The 16,511-nt window shown below is 44.6% G+C and overlaps 1 protein-coding gene across 2 annotated transcripts in view; it reads left to right on the top strand.

Moving 5' to 3' along the window:
* MSH6 (MUTS homolog 6) overlaps positions 1-16,511 on the top strand; it is a 200,032-nt gene that overhangs the window by 51,433 nt on the left and 132,088 nt on the right. For both annotated transcript variants that reach the window (XM_087395158.1, XM_087395157.1), the window contains exons 6-7: positions 6,872-6,940; positions 7,105-7,188. In XM_087395158.1, coding sequence (XP_087251284.1) covers positions 6,872-6,940; positions 7,105-7,188 — 153 coding nt within the window. The remainder of the gene's footprint in view (positions 1-6,871; positions 6,941-7,104; positions 7,189-16,511) is intronic.

Genomic DNA, 16,511 nt, shown 5'->3' with positions numbered 1-16,511 from the left:
TTCTCTTGCCATTCGGGTGGAAAACCATTGAGCATTGCATCATTGAGTAGCCCTACTAGGCATCTTCGTGGGTATTTATTTGTCCATTTTATAAGTTCTGCACTCAATTGCACTGTGTCCGATGCTTTTCCATTAGCCATCTTCTTCAGCCCTTCATTCACATCATCCAATGAAAAGACGTTTGGGCCATTTTAATGAACTATCTCTGCTGTCATAGGTGGGGCTTGGGTGTGCACATACAATTGTTTGACATATTGCAGCATTTCTTCCTCTGTGAAGTCCCCTATTGTGTCTCTTGGTCTACCTTTAGTGCGTCTCCATGTCCCCTTTGGGTTTTTAGCAAAATCGATAGCGTCTTCCCATTCCTTTTCCAGTAAATATTTCCTCTTCTTTCTTCGAGTGAGTGTATGGAGAGAGAGAGAGAGAGAGAGAGAGAGAGAGAGGACTTTTTTACTTCGTAGCAACAATGCCAAGAAGCCTTAACAGGCTTATCCGAAGCGATCCGCAGGGAGAGAGAGAGAGAGAGAGAGAGAGAGAGAGAGAGAGAGAGAGAGAGAGAGGTAGAAGTAGAAGTAGAAGTAGAATTTATTATCGTCCTCGGGGGGCCAAAAATGACCCATGGGACCTAATCCCTGAGAGAGAGAGAGAGAGAGAGAGAGAGAGAGACCTTGTTGAATGCTAAAGGGCTAAGCTATTAACAACAAAATAGCAAAAAATCAAAATAGCAAAATAGCATCGAGTGTTCAAAGCTAAAGCACTGCTCTCTGCTAGTCGTTTGGATGACTCTAATGCTAGTCTCGGTAATCTTTACTGTGATAAGGGCCAAACTTTGTTGAGGAATGTCACTGTCTGAAAGATGGCATCAACTTGGAGAGGGTCATGGCGAACTCTGCTTGTATGATCTTATGGGGGACCGAGGGCTTACTCCGAGTGCGTCCTTGTGTGAGTCGTGCTCTAGCTGCATGTGTCATAGTAAAGACTGGTCCTGTGAACGCTGCCCCCAAATATGTGTATGACTGCATTATCTCCACTGGCTCATCTCGATAAGTGATACTATGTCGATGGAGTACTGCTCGTGAGGTGTTGAAGATCATAACCTTGGTCTTCCCAAGGTTAACTGTCAAGTCTCTGTGTGTGCTAAACACCTCTAGAGCCTCCATATGTTTATGCAATCCCTCTGTTGAGGATGATATGAGGACTATGTCATTTGTGTACAACACTATGTGCACCATCAAGTCAGCCAGAAGTGAACCCTCTCCTCCTAGGCGGTCTACAAAGAAAGTCATATTAACGTCCGCGGGAGTAAAGAAAGTCATATTAACGTCCACGGGAGTAAAGAAAGTCATATTAACATCTATGGGAGGCCTCACGGGCCTATGAGACAAAATACAAAATGTTAAAATGACTTACAACATCTAGATAAACCAGAGAGTCGAGGAGTGCACATGGCAACTCAGCTCCAGGTTATTTTTCATACATCTAAATTCTAGTCCTATCATTAAATGGCCTTCATTTTATCAGCTTAAGATTGAGGGTCTTTAGGTTTAGATTTGAAATCTCTAATTATGCCAATTCATCTCTATAGATTGCCCATTTTCCAGCTTTGTGTGCATCCTTCACTTTAGTAAGTTATTCCTTTGTTTGAGGTGAGTTGGAGTGATCTCCTTAGATATCCATATCCGTGTACCCTTAAGCTTGTTTGTTTGTTGGAGAATCTTTACTTTTGTTTTGTTTTGTTTTGAGAGCTGGCTTTGTTGTGCGAGGCACTTACACCCACGAGACATCTCATGGAGAAGTCTTGCCTCTCACCTTATTTATTCGGTGCCACCTCTCTTTGAAATAAACTTGTAGCTATTTTCCATTTCTAGTGATACAACTAATGTCATTTGCGTCCCATGCAACTTGTGCTATTTCCTTCTTTAGGCATGTGATTCTCTCCTCTTCATAATATCCTTCATAATCATCAAAGCAGCCAAGACAATCTTTTGCTAGCGTAGTATCTATTACATACTCTAGTTTCCATGCTCTTTGATCTCCATGTATAGGTCAGCTTTATTGACTTTACTGTTAACACATTTGCAGTCATATCCTGCTTGATGGAACTTAGCTGAGTGGTGATCAGTTCCTTTACTGTAGATGCCAAGTGAGGTGCTGGTGGAGAGGAAGTGCATTTGTTCAACACTTCTTAAATAATTTCCTGCTTTCCTTTCCCTTTGTTTTTCCTCTCTAGAGCTGCAATTCTAAGCTTCAGCTCACGTATTTCCTGCTGCAATAGTAAGTATGACTGCATGAATATTGCTGCTTTATGCCATGCTCCTGCAGGAACCTTGCAAACTCATTTGAGAGGTACTCTCCCCCTCCATCTGACCTTAGGCATTTTATTTCCAGGCCTATTTCTTTCTCAACCATAGCTTTAAAAGCTTTGAAATTCCCAAACACTTCACTTTTCTTTTTCATAAAATACACCCAAACTTTTCTGCTGTAGTCATCAATAAAAGTGACAAAATAATGACAGCCTCCAATAGATGCAGCTTTAGTAGTCCTGTTCATTATGTAGACTGCTGTAGCAATTGCTTCAGCCCAATGATAGTTTGGTAGGTCTTTTTCGTTGAGCATGGCACGAGATACCTCACCAATATGCTTGTTTTTCCTTTCTGCAAGTCCATTTTGCTCGCCTCGTGAAGGCCCCCATCCTCAGGCAGCCCGATTGGGATGTAAATTTTCATGTCCATGTGGATGCTAGTGGGTCTATCATGCTTACCATTTTTTGGTGCTGCAGATATGTCTTTGCATACAGAGAGGGCGTCTTTGAGAAGATGTAGGGGTGGGTGGGGGGGGGTGGTTGATGAAGCTGTGATATCAGAGTAGGAGGGCTTACTTGGGGTTGAAGCAAAGATCTTCGTCTGGAATAACTGAGTGTTGCTGGCCTGAATAAACTGAGAGGCCCCTTAACCCCAAGCTAGGCCAGGGGCTCATCCCAGCTGGGGGCGACCTCGGGCTTGGGGCTGTCCTCTCCCCCGTGACCTGCTGTGCGCTACCCTGGTGGCTAGGGTTTGATGTTGCTATGACTTGAAGAAGAAGAAGAAGAAAGGGGCGGCTGCGCCTGCGAATTGAAAGGCTAGGGTTAGGGGCAGCGGCACAGCATGACCTCTGCTAGCTCAAGTTGATTTGGCGGCGCGACCTCAACCCCTTTGACCTGCGCTTGGAAAAGTGCGCTTCCCGCGGTTTGTGCTTGGGGCTGCGCCTAGGGTTGTGAGGCCTAAGGCTTGAGCGACGCTGGAGAGAAAGAATGTTTGAGCGAGCTGAGCGACGGGCTAACGGACGGAGTTGAGTGACGGGCTAACGAGCTAAGCGACAGGCTAACGGAGAGAGAGAGAGAGAGAGAGAGAGAGAGAGAGAGAGAGAGAGAGAGAGAGATGATATGATTGTATTAACGTCGTTGTGAGACCCTTTAGGATCTATCGGACAGTGATCACTATCAACAAGTAGTGATTGTTTACATCCATTGAAAGAAAATAACATAAATGTGCTATGCAGTGAGTACTTTGTTGCGATATTCTAAAATTTCCTTTATGTAGTTGCCTAGCTCTTTGGCTGGCCACTCCAGTAGGGATTTCAGGTTGCTTCTATTGCCCCCATAACATTCTCTAATTTGTGCTCATTTTCTACTTCTCCTACGGGGCAGATTTTACATACTCTTTCCTCTCTTGGTACCCTAGGTCTTGCCCATCTTCGCCTCTCCACCTCGAGATCATGTGAGCTGGTTCTGATTTTACAAATTAAATGTCTTTTAAATATTGATGTCTTCCCCGAGGTATTTCTGCATTCCATAGCTGTCCATCGGATTGATTTCCTGCTTATAAAACTGCATTTTTGCTCCCGGTTCTTGCCATAGCTTCTGTAGCATTCTCTGCGTCACTAACTCCCTGATTTCACATGTCAGCAGTGGTTATACCCCATAATTCCATCCATTTCAGCGATTCTTTGTGCTATCGAGTGATTCTTTGTGCCATCCACAGAGAGAGAGAGAGAGAGAGAGAGAGAGAGAGAGAGAGAGGATGCCATAGAATTGTGGTTTGATTGAGTGTCCAGAGATGAGATTTCACCTGATATGTGACGAAGCTTTGAGACATTTGATGACATCTAAGGTGCAATGGATCTTATGCCGCCTTGTGCGACGTAATAGGTGGGCTTTCCTCTCACATAGGCTTGACGAGATGACCCTAGCATTGCATGGAAAAGAAAGACAAAATGAAACAAAGAAAGTCTATTATATCTACAAGTTTGCGGGAGACTGAATGGTCTATGAGACTGAAAAAACCTTGGACATAGAGAAAAAAACTAAAGAGTGGAGCCATTAAAACGGTCATCTTCTCCCAAACCTACTTACATCAGTTATAGACTGAAAGTCTTGATGAGGGAGCTTCTATAAGAGGGGAAGCCACCTGTACCCATCACGGACTTGATGATTTGGTAACATATGCAATGCCCCTCCATGTCCTCTAGACCAACCACTTGATATGTCATCCTTGTCCACCCCTACCACATCCACCCTCTTCAGCACATGGAATATGGGGGCTGCACTATACTGATTGCACAATAGAAGAGCCGTCGACCATGAGGGATTACGGATGCACTTTGCACATGGATAGGAGGTCTTGGCATTGGTCCTAGCACATATATTCAATCATGCCATATGGCACGGCTTCTTCCCCGCTTGGAGTACCAACACCATAGTCCGATACACAAAGATCGGGATGCCATGGATATGGGATCTACCTCATTCTCATGATTGGCCACACATTGGCCAAGGCTGTCGGTTTGTACTAGAGAGTGAGATCAATACTTTCATAGAGGCTCAGGGACAACGGGCTTTGGGACAGGCTGCGTTTTGGAGACAACACGGAGACAACACTCCAGTCTAGACCACATCTTCACTCTGCCGGCCATCATCTAGGAGGCCAGTTCAAGATCTCAAAAAGTCTATGCTTGCTTTGTAGACTTTCGGAAGGCTTTTTGACATAGTTCCATGACCTCGTATGATTACGAGATGCCATGGGTTTTGGGATCTACCTCATTCTCATGATTAGGGTGTAGCAAGGATGCACCCTCTCACTATCACTTTTTGGGAGTTGATTGCTCTTCTAGTTTTTGAAGAGCAGAGAAATGGTGGTGCATCTTCTTGAGGTGAGGGGTCATTGCTTGCCAACCTGATGATACAGATACTGTTATACACAAATGATATTGTCCTCATATCAAGGAGAGTGCACGGCCTACAAGAGGTTAGGGATCTTTTGCTCAACAAGAGCCATAGTGTTTCCTTGCACACTTCTAGGATCCCTCAATTAGCGACGATGGGATTTTGCTGCTATTCGCTTGTTGAGTTCAAGCAACAATGTGGGAGAAACTTGTAGAGAGAGAAAAATGATGCCTTTCACTTTAGAGAAATCACCATATATTGCAGCTAATTTATGCTGCTTGAGCAATAGAGAGCACCCTTTGAGCGTTTTGATGTTAATGCAAGGTTTCTCCTCTTAAATAAAGGATATTTACAATGCACTCTTCTTCAATAAGGGTGTGAAGTACCTCCTCTTCAATAAAGGGTCTCTTAGGCTAGTGCAAATCCCAAAATTAACTTATTGAAGTCACTGATCCACCTGTGAGCTCCCAAAAGATGAGGAGGACAAAGGGTCAGTAGAGGATTATCTGGAGCTTGGTTACGCAGCTGTCTAGAGTGCTTTGGAGCATTGTCTGCATGGGCAGAACACCCTGGAACAGCCACGATGGATGAGGGAACTACTGCGTGGCAGCAGGTTCTGGAAGATGGACTGCCAGGGCCTATTTATAGCCCTGGCCTACACCTGCAGTCAAAGCCTGGTCAAAGTTGGGTTAAAAAGGGTGGCTGGACAGTCTGTAGCAGTCAGCTGAGCAGGCAGACCCAGTTGGGTGGGCTCACAGTTTCAGTTGCCTGGTTTCCAACTTATATAAAACCCCTGCAATTCTCTACACATTGTGCAGCAACACCCGAAGCGTTTTGCAAGGCACCGTGGACAGGAGAGAGTGATCTACTTGTGTGATCTCAGCAATGTAATCACCTGGATTACTGGTTTGTGCCCAGCCCCTTTGGTCTGAGGTTTGAGTGACTTAGACTTCTATTCTCTGACATAACTCTCTTATTGACTTTAGACAGGCGGGAGCTCTTTACTTCCTTTGTCTTTGATCATCAAACGTGCCCTTCAAAGATATAGGCGTTGGAACTTTTTGTCTCACAATGACAAGGCTTATACATGTATCCTTAGGGGGAGTAGGCTGTCTAAAGTATTTACTTGAGGTCATATATGTATCTTATTTATCATAGTAGCTATCTGTACAATAAACATTATCTATGTTGCAATTGATTAAACTACATATGGACAAGGCATTCATGCATGGAGGTGTCCCAGCTTGGTTTAGCAAGAGAACTTTTAGGTGTCCATCTCATGGTGGTTTTGCAAAACATGGTCCATGCTATTGTTCCATGTCATTTGGGCAAAAAATATATTCCATGTTGGACTTTTAGTTTGGCAAAAATATATCATGTTGGACTTCATGTGGGTTTGGCAAAAGGCATGTTCAATTAAAATCACCACCTATTAAGAATCACTTCTATGTAGGTTGTCCTTGGATTTATTTCTATAATGTAGTCCCATTGTGCGACTTCTTAAGAGCAAGAAATGTGGCTGACGACGTTAAAGTTTTACAATGTTTTGAATAAATTTCACAGCAGGATGTATAGAATTTTGTAAATCTGAACTAGCAGCAGCGGATTGTGAACCAGGAGAAGAGAGATTGGTAGCACAATCAACTGAGTTCTTCATGCTGTATGATTCAGGGTGATCAACCTCATTGTGGATTTCCAGAAAAGAATTTCGAAGATAATGCAGGGAGATTGGCTCGGATGGTATGACAAATGTCTGTAGCTTTTGTCTGAAATGTTTTGCGTGTTATGTTTCTTTATTGGCTTGAAAGGTTTGGCCCTTTGTTCTAGCCTGTGCTAACGAGATATAACTATGATGTTGGGAAGTCCTGTAGTAATTAAAAGCTGCTGACATTGATGTTTTGTAGGGTTACCGGGTTCTTGTTGTGGAGCAAACTGAGACCCCTGGGCAGCTGGAGCAACGCAATATAAAGTCAGGCACAAAAGACAAGGCAATTTCATCATTTGTTCATTGATTTGTGAATTGTGATGGAATTTACAAATGTCCTTGTTTGTACTCTTGAAAATGCATATAGAAAGTTTGAAGTTCATGACACTTCTAGCTATGGATTTTCCATTACAGGCACAAGCTCTAACTTTCAAGGGGTTGGGGTTTCTAGTGGCTCAGACTGTTGCTCTCGTTATACTCTTGAATATGCACGTAAATCGTGCAACATGCTGCCGTAATCATATTCTATCACATGCTTCCTTTTTCTACCCCCTTTTCTTGCTTTCATTTTTTGAATTACAGACTCTATCAAGGAAAGAAGAGGTCCAGCCTTGTACATCGTACAAGCTGGTATGTATTCATCCTATATACTGACGATCTAAGTGGAAACGTATGGCAGGTCTGATGTACAAATGCTATACAAAGCTATACAAATGCTATCTTGCACAAATGCTATACAAGCTTACATTTTCTGCTTGAGAATATAAAGAGAGCCAAATGCTCCCACTAGTACACTGCTGCTACAGATGAGGCATCATACAAGAAAAACTTCCTTCCGATGTGACATGAACTGACTCATGCACAACAGTCTAGGGGAAGTCTGTTTTATGATGCGGTCCTCCATATTTCTTGTCTTGAAGCCAAGCTGATTGCTTCAACTTTAATCTTGGAACTCCCATCTTCCTCAACTGCATCCCAGCCTCTCGGAGTATTGTTTGCCTTTTGGAAAGCTCTCCCTTGAAGGTTCAGTGTCCCACATGTAAGACGCTCTCAATGATCATTTGAACAACTGCAGATTCACTGCTTACGCACATACAGTTGGTGGTGTTTGTGTTCAAGGCTTGGACAATGTTGCATGACCTATATGAAACAAATAATACGTCACTCGGATAGTAAAACTATGAAATCAAATTTTCATGCTAAAGAGGAGGAAGTTGTCTAGCTACATAAACATTTGGTTAAGGTTAATGTGTTAAAGGATCAATCGGCTGCTGTTTGCCAGAAGGTGGACAGTAATCAGATGGCCACTGTCATGTTGAGCAAAAATTACTTAAGAGCTTCAATGGGTTGGCGATGACTAGAGTTGGCTGTCCATTGATGTTGGAGGAGCTTGGTCCCTTGTTCGATCCAAAAGGAAGGAAGGTAGAGGCTATTTAAGGAAGATGACAATGAGAACGCATTCAGTGCTACTACCAGTGTTTGAGGTAAAGCTGAAGGTAAGGGCAAGTAGGACAAAGGTAAAGCCCACAAGCAAGATGAAAGGTAGTACTCTTGTGATGGGGAGAGCAGAGCTTGGTCCCTTCTTTGATCTAAAAGGAAGCAAGGTAGAGGCTATTTATGGAAAATGACAATGAGAATGCATTTAATGCTACTACTAATGGTAGAGGTAAAGCTGAAGGTAAGGGCAAGTAGGAGAAAGGAAAAACCCACCAACAAGATGAAAGGTAGTGATAATTCTGAGGATGGGGACTCTTGTGATAGGGAGAGCAAGAAGAAAAAGGAGGTCGACCAATCCAAGGAAGAGGAGCTTGTATCAAAAAGCAAATGTGGTAATCGAAGAGCTATTCTTACTGGTTACCCTGAATAGCCTTGAGGTTAGATATGTGGTTCATGAAGTGCTAGCCTTTGTCACGGCTGAGTCTGCCCTTTGCCTCTGATGTTGACACAAACTCAGTACGAAGATCATTGTATAGATGGATGCTCAAGTATGTGTGAGTGTAAATGTGTGTATAAGAGCATATGTTTATGCTATGGTCTACGCCCATTGTTGGGCGCTGATAACATCGATGGGGATGTCATAGTAGCTAGCCCTTGCTATGCGTGATGGAATTTAAAGCTTTCAACTTTGTGATTGTCATGAGATTGAAACTGCACCATGTGTTGTGTTTTCAGAAGATGAGTTTGGGCATGTTCTTGGATTCATCTAGATATATGTGGTTCATGCAATGTTTGGAAGATCCAAAGATCCTTTGTGATGGTAAATGACTGCACATGTTGCTTAGACTATGCTGCGAATGAGGCAGTGTTCACCATGTGGGAAATGGCCATTCAAAGACACAGTTTATGTTGTTGATTGGCATTAATTAGATCATTGGTTCTAATTGCATAGACATGCTGATGGGAGAGGTTGCAGGAAGTATTGACTTGTTTTGACAACAAGCAACAAAAAAATGGAGACCAAGGTCATTATTCTCTAGAAAAGATGGTAGGGGCAGATTAGAGAAGGGGGATGGAAGAGCGGAAGGGAGAGAGGATAAGGGATACCAGGAAGGAGAAGAGAGAAAGAGGAAGAGGTAGGGGAGAGAGAGAGAGAGAGAGAGAGAGAGTAGGCAGCAGGGAGGAAGGAGGAGAGTAGATAGGATTAGATATCATATCAAAAGTGTTACAAGCGTGGAGGGCTTGGACTTATATAGTCCCCTCTATTATCCCCTCTAACCCTCACTAAAGCACCCCTAAAATTTTCCCCCTTCATTACAGCCATCCCGCTCAAAAATAATTTTGTCCTCAAAATTGCAGGTGATGGTTAGGAACCAAGGCCCCCTACTGTAAAAAGGACATACTTTATTGTGCATGCCACCAGGGTCAGAAGGAAATGCAATATATTCCTTTTCCTTAGGTGTTGTGGCACCTCTGGGGTCATGTGGGTGGCAATCCATCCTCCCATGCTCGTGATCACAAAGCTCCATAATCACACAAAATCCGCATGTCCTCATGGTTTCACTCCATTGTGCTCTGCTGTCCATTTCTCTCCACACGGGAAGCATTGATTGCTTTGCCATATATCCCACATGGTAGCTTCAACGAGCACTTCAATGAGCTGTTTTTTCTTTGCATCTCTGGGTATGCGGTCCTGGAAGAACTGAAAATCATTATCATCATAGCTGCAGTCCTGTCTTTGCATTGCACTGTTCTTGAAGAACTGAAAATCATCTTGATTATTGATTCTATATTCACGCTCAAACAGCTCCAGTCGTTCTTGTGTTTCCGGGACCTCAGTCCTGACCAGTTAGGCCTTCGACTCTGGGCTGTACTGCTGTACTTTCCTTCTAGCCATGACAGCCATGAGGTCTTTGAAGGCTGCCCATTTGTAGGTCTCCCAAGATGAAATCCTCATCTTCAACCAAGTGTGGGCATGGTGCATGCCATCATAAATAATCTTGCCCTCATCATCCATTGGATATAATCTGAAATATCCTTCCAAAGCTGAGATCCATTCTTCCCGCTTATCTCTGACCTCAGACGGTAGGTCCAAGTAAGCATGGTGCAGATTTGACAAGGGAACATCAATGTCCCACTCACCCCTCAAACCCATGTGTGTATTGGGCATATGGCATCGTTCCTCATAAATCTGTCCAGGCTGCATTTGCTGTCTAGGCTGCATTTGAGGTGGTGTAGACTCTATTTACAGCCTCCTGTCTGATTGAGATTGAGGCCAACTTGTCTCATGGGCATTGTGCTGAAACACAGCTGAGAATAAATGCTAGAGAGAAAGGCTCTCCCAAAAGCATCCACACGAGGCAGTAGTGAAGACCGGCCTTTATCCCTTGTACTTAACTTGAGGATATCACCCCTTGGAAGAGTCACTGGTTGAAGTCTCTGGCTGGAATTTCCCATGGGCAAGATCATACGGGACTGCTCATTAATAAGCTTCCCACGGATGGAAGGATTTGGCTGGTTGTGTAATAAGGACTCTGTCTGTTGCCCAAAATGCACCTTGTGTGGGGTTATAATAAAATCCCCCTGCGTTTGTGTACCTTGGTGCTCTACTGACAAGGGTGTAGCATTATCATGCCCTATGAGATCACCACCCTTGGAAAGAAGCTGATTGCCTTTGTCCTTCATGATCCTCAATTTCTGTTGTGGCAAGTTTGCCTCATCCCCAACTATAGACTCATCCTGTCTCCTGCAATAGCACTTCCATGTGCACCTTTTCCATCAGGTTGCATATCTGCATTATCTTGCTGCTGTGCACTAATGTACTGCTGGGGACAATATAGACCAAAGTGGTTGTGCAAGGGCTGCTCGCCATCATGCCCATTTTATAAAGTGTCATACAGCCATCTTCCTTTTGCTGTCCACCGTCGTACTCTTGAATGTGTTGTGATGCGCATCCAAATCCTTACCTTGCTGGTCAACATTTGCATCTTAATTTCTATGACAGATTTGCTCATCATAGCTTGGGTCATGATCTATCTTTTCACAAAGCATGCCTGCTCCATCACCCTGCATATAGGTAGTTCTTCCATGAGTATGCTGAACTGCTAAGGCATCATCTGAAGCAATGTATTGCTTCTGCAAATTGATATTACAGCCCTTTTCTTGCTGTGCATTTTTGTTTCCATCACGTGGGCTTCTGTTTGTATTTTGGCAGCTATCCCCACAAAACCCTGTTGTATTTGCAGCTGTAATAACCTGAAAACAATATCCTGCATCCAAAGGCATTATCAATGGTTCTGAAGCATAGTTTGGCCACATGCTAGAGAGTGGTATAACATGGCTGGACTGCCTTACAAGCATTGGAAAAAATGCATTCTCCTTAGTAGTTTGGCATCTATTTTCATAGGCCTTTTGACTGTTTGTCATAACTATCTAGGCATCATAGCTTCAACAATAATTGGCTGCTCTATGGCATTTGTATCTCCATTTCCAGCATAGGACATATCTCTCAAATCTAATAGCTGGACATGTAAGGTACAACCACCATCATATAGATCCCGATGATGCAATGCATTTCGTGCTTGCAATGCACTGGCCTGCGAAGCAAAGAGCATTTCAGCTTGGAGGCCTCCAAAAATTTGATGCATGACAATCCTTGCAATAAGCCCCAAAGGAGAAAATACCTGATGCAACACATCGAATGTAATGGGCACTACAGATTGCTGATGGTAATCACAAGTATTCCATTAGGCTGTGAATCTGCCTCATGTTGAAGCTGCCTGAAGCTTTTTGCATGTTGCTCAAATCCATGTATAAGCTGCCCGAAACTAGAGGCTTGTTGCCCCATGTTCCATCCATGTGCATTTGGGTGTCCAATAGTGTGTAATAAAGCTGTCCCTTGTGCCAAATGCATGCATGTGTGCTGGATTGCTGTGAATTCCTGCCTGTCTCACAGTTCGAAATGTGATGGAGAGGATAGGAAGAAAGTGGGTGAAGAGGTTACAAATGCACTAGGGTAGATCCCTGCAGGATGGGGGTTCAATCTAGATATGGATGCCCAAAATATTCTGGTCCGTCGGGTATGAACATCCGATAGAGTGCCTGATGGATGGCTGGCTGTGGGCATGGATGGTTTTTGGTCACTAGTAGTGTCCATGGAAGCCTTGGATTGGATGTTGCTCGATGATGTCTGGTCGCTCATCAGCGCCCAGTCTGAGAGTCACACTGAGGCACTTGTGCGCTTGACCCTCCGTGTGGGTCTCTTTTTAATCGCCAGAAGCTATTCATCTACCTTGACGATTGTCTCCTACAGGTGTGGCGATGCAGGACGAAGGGTTAAAGGAAATTGAAGCAAAGGTGTTAGAGAGCGGAGCTCTAATACCAATGTTAGAAAAGGGGGTAGGGGCAGATTAGAGAAGGGGGATAGAAGAGCAGAAGGGAAAGGGGGTAAGAGGGGAGCAGGAACGAGAAGGGGCAAGCTAGAGAAAGAAAGAAAGTCTATTAACGTCCACGGAAGACCAAGAAGTCTATGGGACAACATGAAAACCAATTAGTACATCAGCTTAGGGAGGGTAGCTCCCAGGGAGTGCATAAAGCAGCTCCATTTATTTAGAGTACCTACATTATGACTTGGAAAGAAACATAATCGGCCATACATCAATTTAAGATTGAGAGTCTTTTGGCTTAGATTTAAACTCTTTAATGAGTGCTATGCCCTCACGTTAGACTGCCCATTTTCCATCATTCCTTGCAGCCTTGACCTTAGCTAATTCCGCTGCCTTATTTTTCAATTGATCTCGTGTAAGTTCTTCAGCTATCCATATCTTAGTTCCTTTCAACTTGTAGGATTGTCGGAGAAGCTTGACTCATAGATCCTGTGAGTTAAGCGTAATGATAGCATGACCTTTAGACTGTAAGATACGAGTTGCTCTGGGTTCATCGTCATCATCAAGAGCATCATCCTTATCAACTGTCCAACCAATATTAGGCATGGTTGCTTTGATATGTGCTAAGGTGTCGCTAAAAGAGTCCTCCTCTTTGCACCATCCTTCGGGGAGTCCCCCTATTCTAATCTTCAAAGAGTTATCATGCCTAGCTGCATGTTCTTTAATCTCTTCCTGAATGTCAGCCTTGTTAATTTTTGCATCGAACTCCACAATCACTTCCTTCTTTGCGGTCTGTACTTCAGTGTGAACTAGGTCTTTGACTATGGAGACTAGCTGGGGGGTAGGGGGGGAAGCCTTGTAAGATTTTACAACCTCATCGATGACTACCTACTTGCCAGGTCCTTCTAGAACCTGAATTCTAGCTACTGCATCTGCCAATTGCATCTTTAACTCTCTTACTTGCTCTTGTAGATAAAAAATCTATTCATGGTGCCCAATGATGGGTCGGTCCAGACCTCCTCGTAGGTATGTATGTGCATACAGAGAGGGTGTCATAGCTGCAACGGTGGTGTATCGGGACCTGTTGCCTGAAATGATTGGGGTTCAAGGTGGAGACTTCGAGGAGAGGCTCGGCCATTCCTTGCTGGCCATATCTTCTGTTGCCCCATGGCTGAGCTAACCCCCTAGCTGGGCTGGGGGTTCAGAGAGAGGAAGAGGTAGGAAGGAAGGAGAGAGAGAGAGAGAGAGAGAGAGAGAGAGAGAGAGAGAGAGAGAGATTAAAGTTGACATGAGACCTCACGGGCCTATGGGACAAAGTACAAAATGTCAAAAAGACTTACATCATCTGGAAAAACCCAGAGAGAATCGAGGGAGTGCCTATAGCAGCTCAGCACCGAATTATTATAGTATAGCTACATGCAAATACTATCTTAAAGGTGGCCTGAATAACATCAGTTTAAGACCGAGAGTCTTTAGGTTTGGATTTGAAATCTCTGATAAGTGCTTTTCCATCCTTGTACACAGCCCATTTTCCTTCCTTTTGAGCATTCTTCACTTTAGTCAATTCAGTGCCCTTTTGTTTGAGCTGAGTTGGGGTGAGCTCCTCCGCTATCCTTATTTTAGCACCTTTCAACTCATTGGTTTGCTTGACAATCTTGCTTCTTTTCATCTTGTTCTAGAAGCATACTTTGGCTTGTGGCCCCTCCTGGATCATAGCTATTACATCTTCCCACTGTATTTGTGGGGTTCTTTCCATCATATTTTCCAACTTTTCCTTTTGACTTCCTTCAAACCAGCTGGCCCTCTGGTAGCCCTCCTATGCGTATGAATCTTGCATTAACCACCCTCTATTCCTGTTCTTGTACTTCTACATATACATCCGATGTGTTGATTTTAGTGTCCATCAATCTTGCTGTTATTTCCTGTCGGAGCTGAGTTGTAACCAAGTCCTGGACTGTAATCACCATCTATGGTGTGGGTGCTGCTGTATTGTGTATCTGTAATACTTCGTGGCTTTCCTTGTCCTTCCCAAGCATTTGTTTTCCTCTCTAGAGCTGCAAGTCAAGAGCTTGAGCTCATGGATTTCCTGCTGCCAATAATAAATATGCTCTTGTGGGTCTATCATGCTCACCATTCTCTTTTGCTGTAGATAAGTCTTTGCATACGTTGAAGGCGTCTTTGCAAACATGTAGGGGGGGGCCGAAGGGAGGGCTGCGATGGAGGAATATGAAGCTTTGGTTGGAGTCGGGGTAAAGGTACCTTAGGGAAGGCCATGGGAGTCTTGGCATCCCCATCCATAGTGGCCTGCGTGTATTGTTGGCACCCCCTGCTGCGGCTAACCCCCAAGGTTAGGTTAGGGCTCAGCCCAAACCCTAGAGTTAGGTAAACCCTGCTACGAACTCCCTTTGGTGGTGAGATTCTTGTGGTGGTGCTGTTAGGGCTTGCGCTGTTGCATGTGACCTGGAAATGAGGTTGTTGTCTGCGCTTCTATTGGCACTGTTGTTGGTGATTTTGCTGGCGGATCTGCTATAGGCAGGAGATAGAAGGGCTACGTGATGGACGGGTGACGAGCGGAGGGAGAATTTACGATGGACGACGGTAGAAGCTACAACGGGTGACGGGTGACAAGAGACGGGCGACGGGAGAAGCTACGACGGGAGATGGGAGAAGCTATGACGGGTGACCCAGAGAGAGAGAGAGAGAGAGAGAGAGAGAGAGAGAGAGAGAGAGAGAGAGAGACGTCTACGAGAGGCCTCGTAGGCCTATGAGACAAAGTACTCGCCAAAAGGTAACTCATACAAGCCACTGAGGGCTGAAGCAAAGGGTTCACTAAGACCCTTGCTGAAAGCCAGAAAGCTAAAGTGCTAAAACTAATGAATCAAGGCTCGAAATGCTAGAGTAGCCGGGGGGTGTTAGGTGCTCAGAGCTAGCACTCCGAGTACATGCCCAGGTTTCGTATATCCAGGTAACCTAGTGGCTCTCTGATGAGATGTGAGGAGCTCTCGTATTTGTGTCTGTCGAGCTGTCTCTTGGCGTGGGGGAGGGCGTGGTCTCCTCGATCTCTGGATCCGGTGGACTACGTCAAGGGTGATGCCTCGCCTCTGATTGTCGCCTCTAAGAAGGGCTGAGATAGACTGAACCTCGATCGTGCGTGCTCTGGTCCCTATCCGTGTCGCATGTGGAATGTGTGTCCCTTGCTTGGCAGCATCGTGGTGGACTCTCCTACTGCTAATCCACGATGCTCTCATCTCCTCAAGCTCCTCTCCCTCAGCCTTATCGGCAGCTGACTCAGATACATAAAAGTCTATAACAAAAGTCTGTGACCTGTCGATATCGGTGACCTATGGCGTCGGTCTTTGCTACTCTCTGATCTGTCGCATCAATGCATCTCTCCGTCAACGCATCTCAATCAGGTAGAGCCCAACACAGACCTGATCGTGAAAATGGATCAGCCATGTTATTGGACCAAAGCCATGCCCCTCCTGAAAGAGGCAGAGTTATCGTCCTCATATCTCATAATAGACTGGGTAGACACATAGAAAGTGCTCCTCCGTCTCGATCTCCTCCATTTGGCATAGTGTGCAAGTCCTCTGCTCTCTGGGTATGCCTGCAGCTCTCCCTACCTCAATCTGCGGCTGATGTGATGAGACTCGCAACTGACCAATGGTGACCCTCAGTGCATGTGAGACTCTCCTATCCTCGAGATACCGAGGTCTAATGACAAGACTGTGCTCTGAGACCCTCGGGAAGTGGTCATGTTAGAACTAGATCGTGGTGGGGAACT

Source organism: Dipteris shenzhenensis, chromosome 24, assembly GCF_047967505.1.
Source record: "Dipteris shenzhenensis isolate YYH24624 ecotype China chromosome 24, Dip_SZ_1.0, whole genome shotgun sequence".
Lineage (NCBI taxonomy): Eukaryota > Viridiplantae > Streptophyta > Polypodiopsida > Gleicheniales > Dipteridaceae > Dipteris > Dipteris shenzhenensis.
This window is presented reverse-complemented; position numbering and strand designations above follow the sequence as displayed.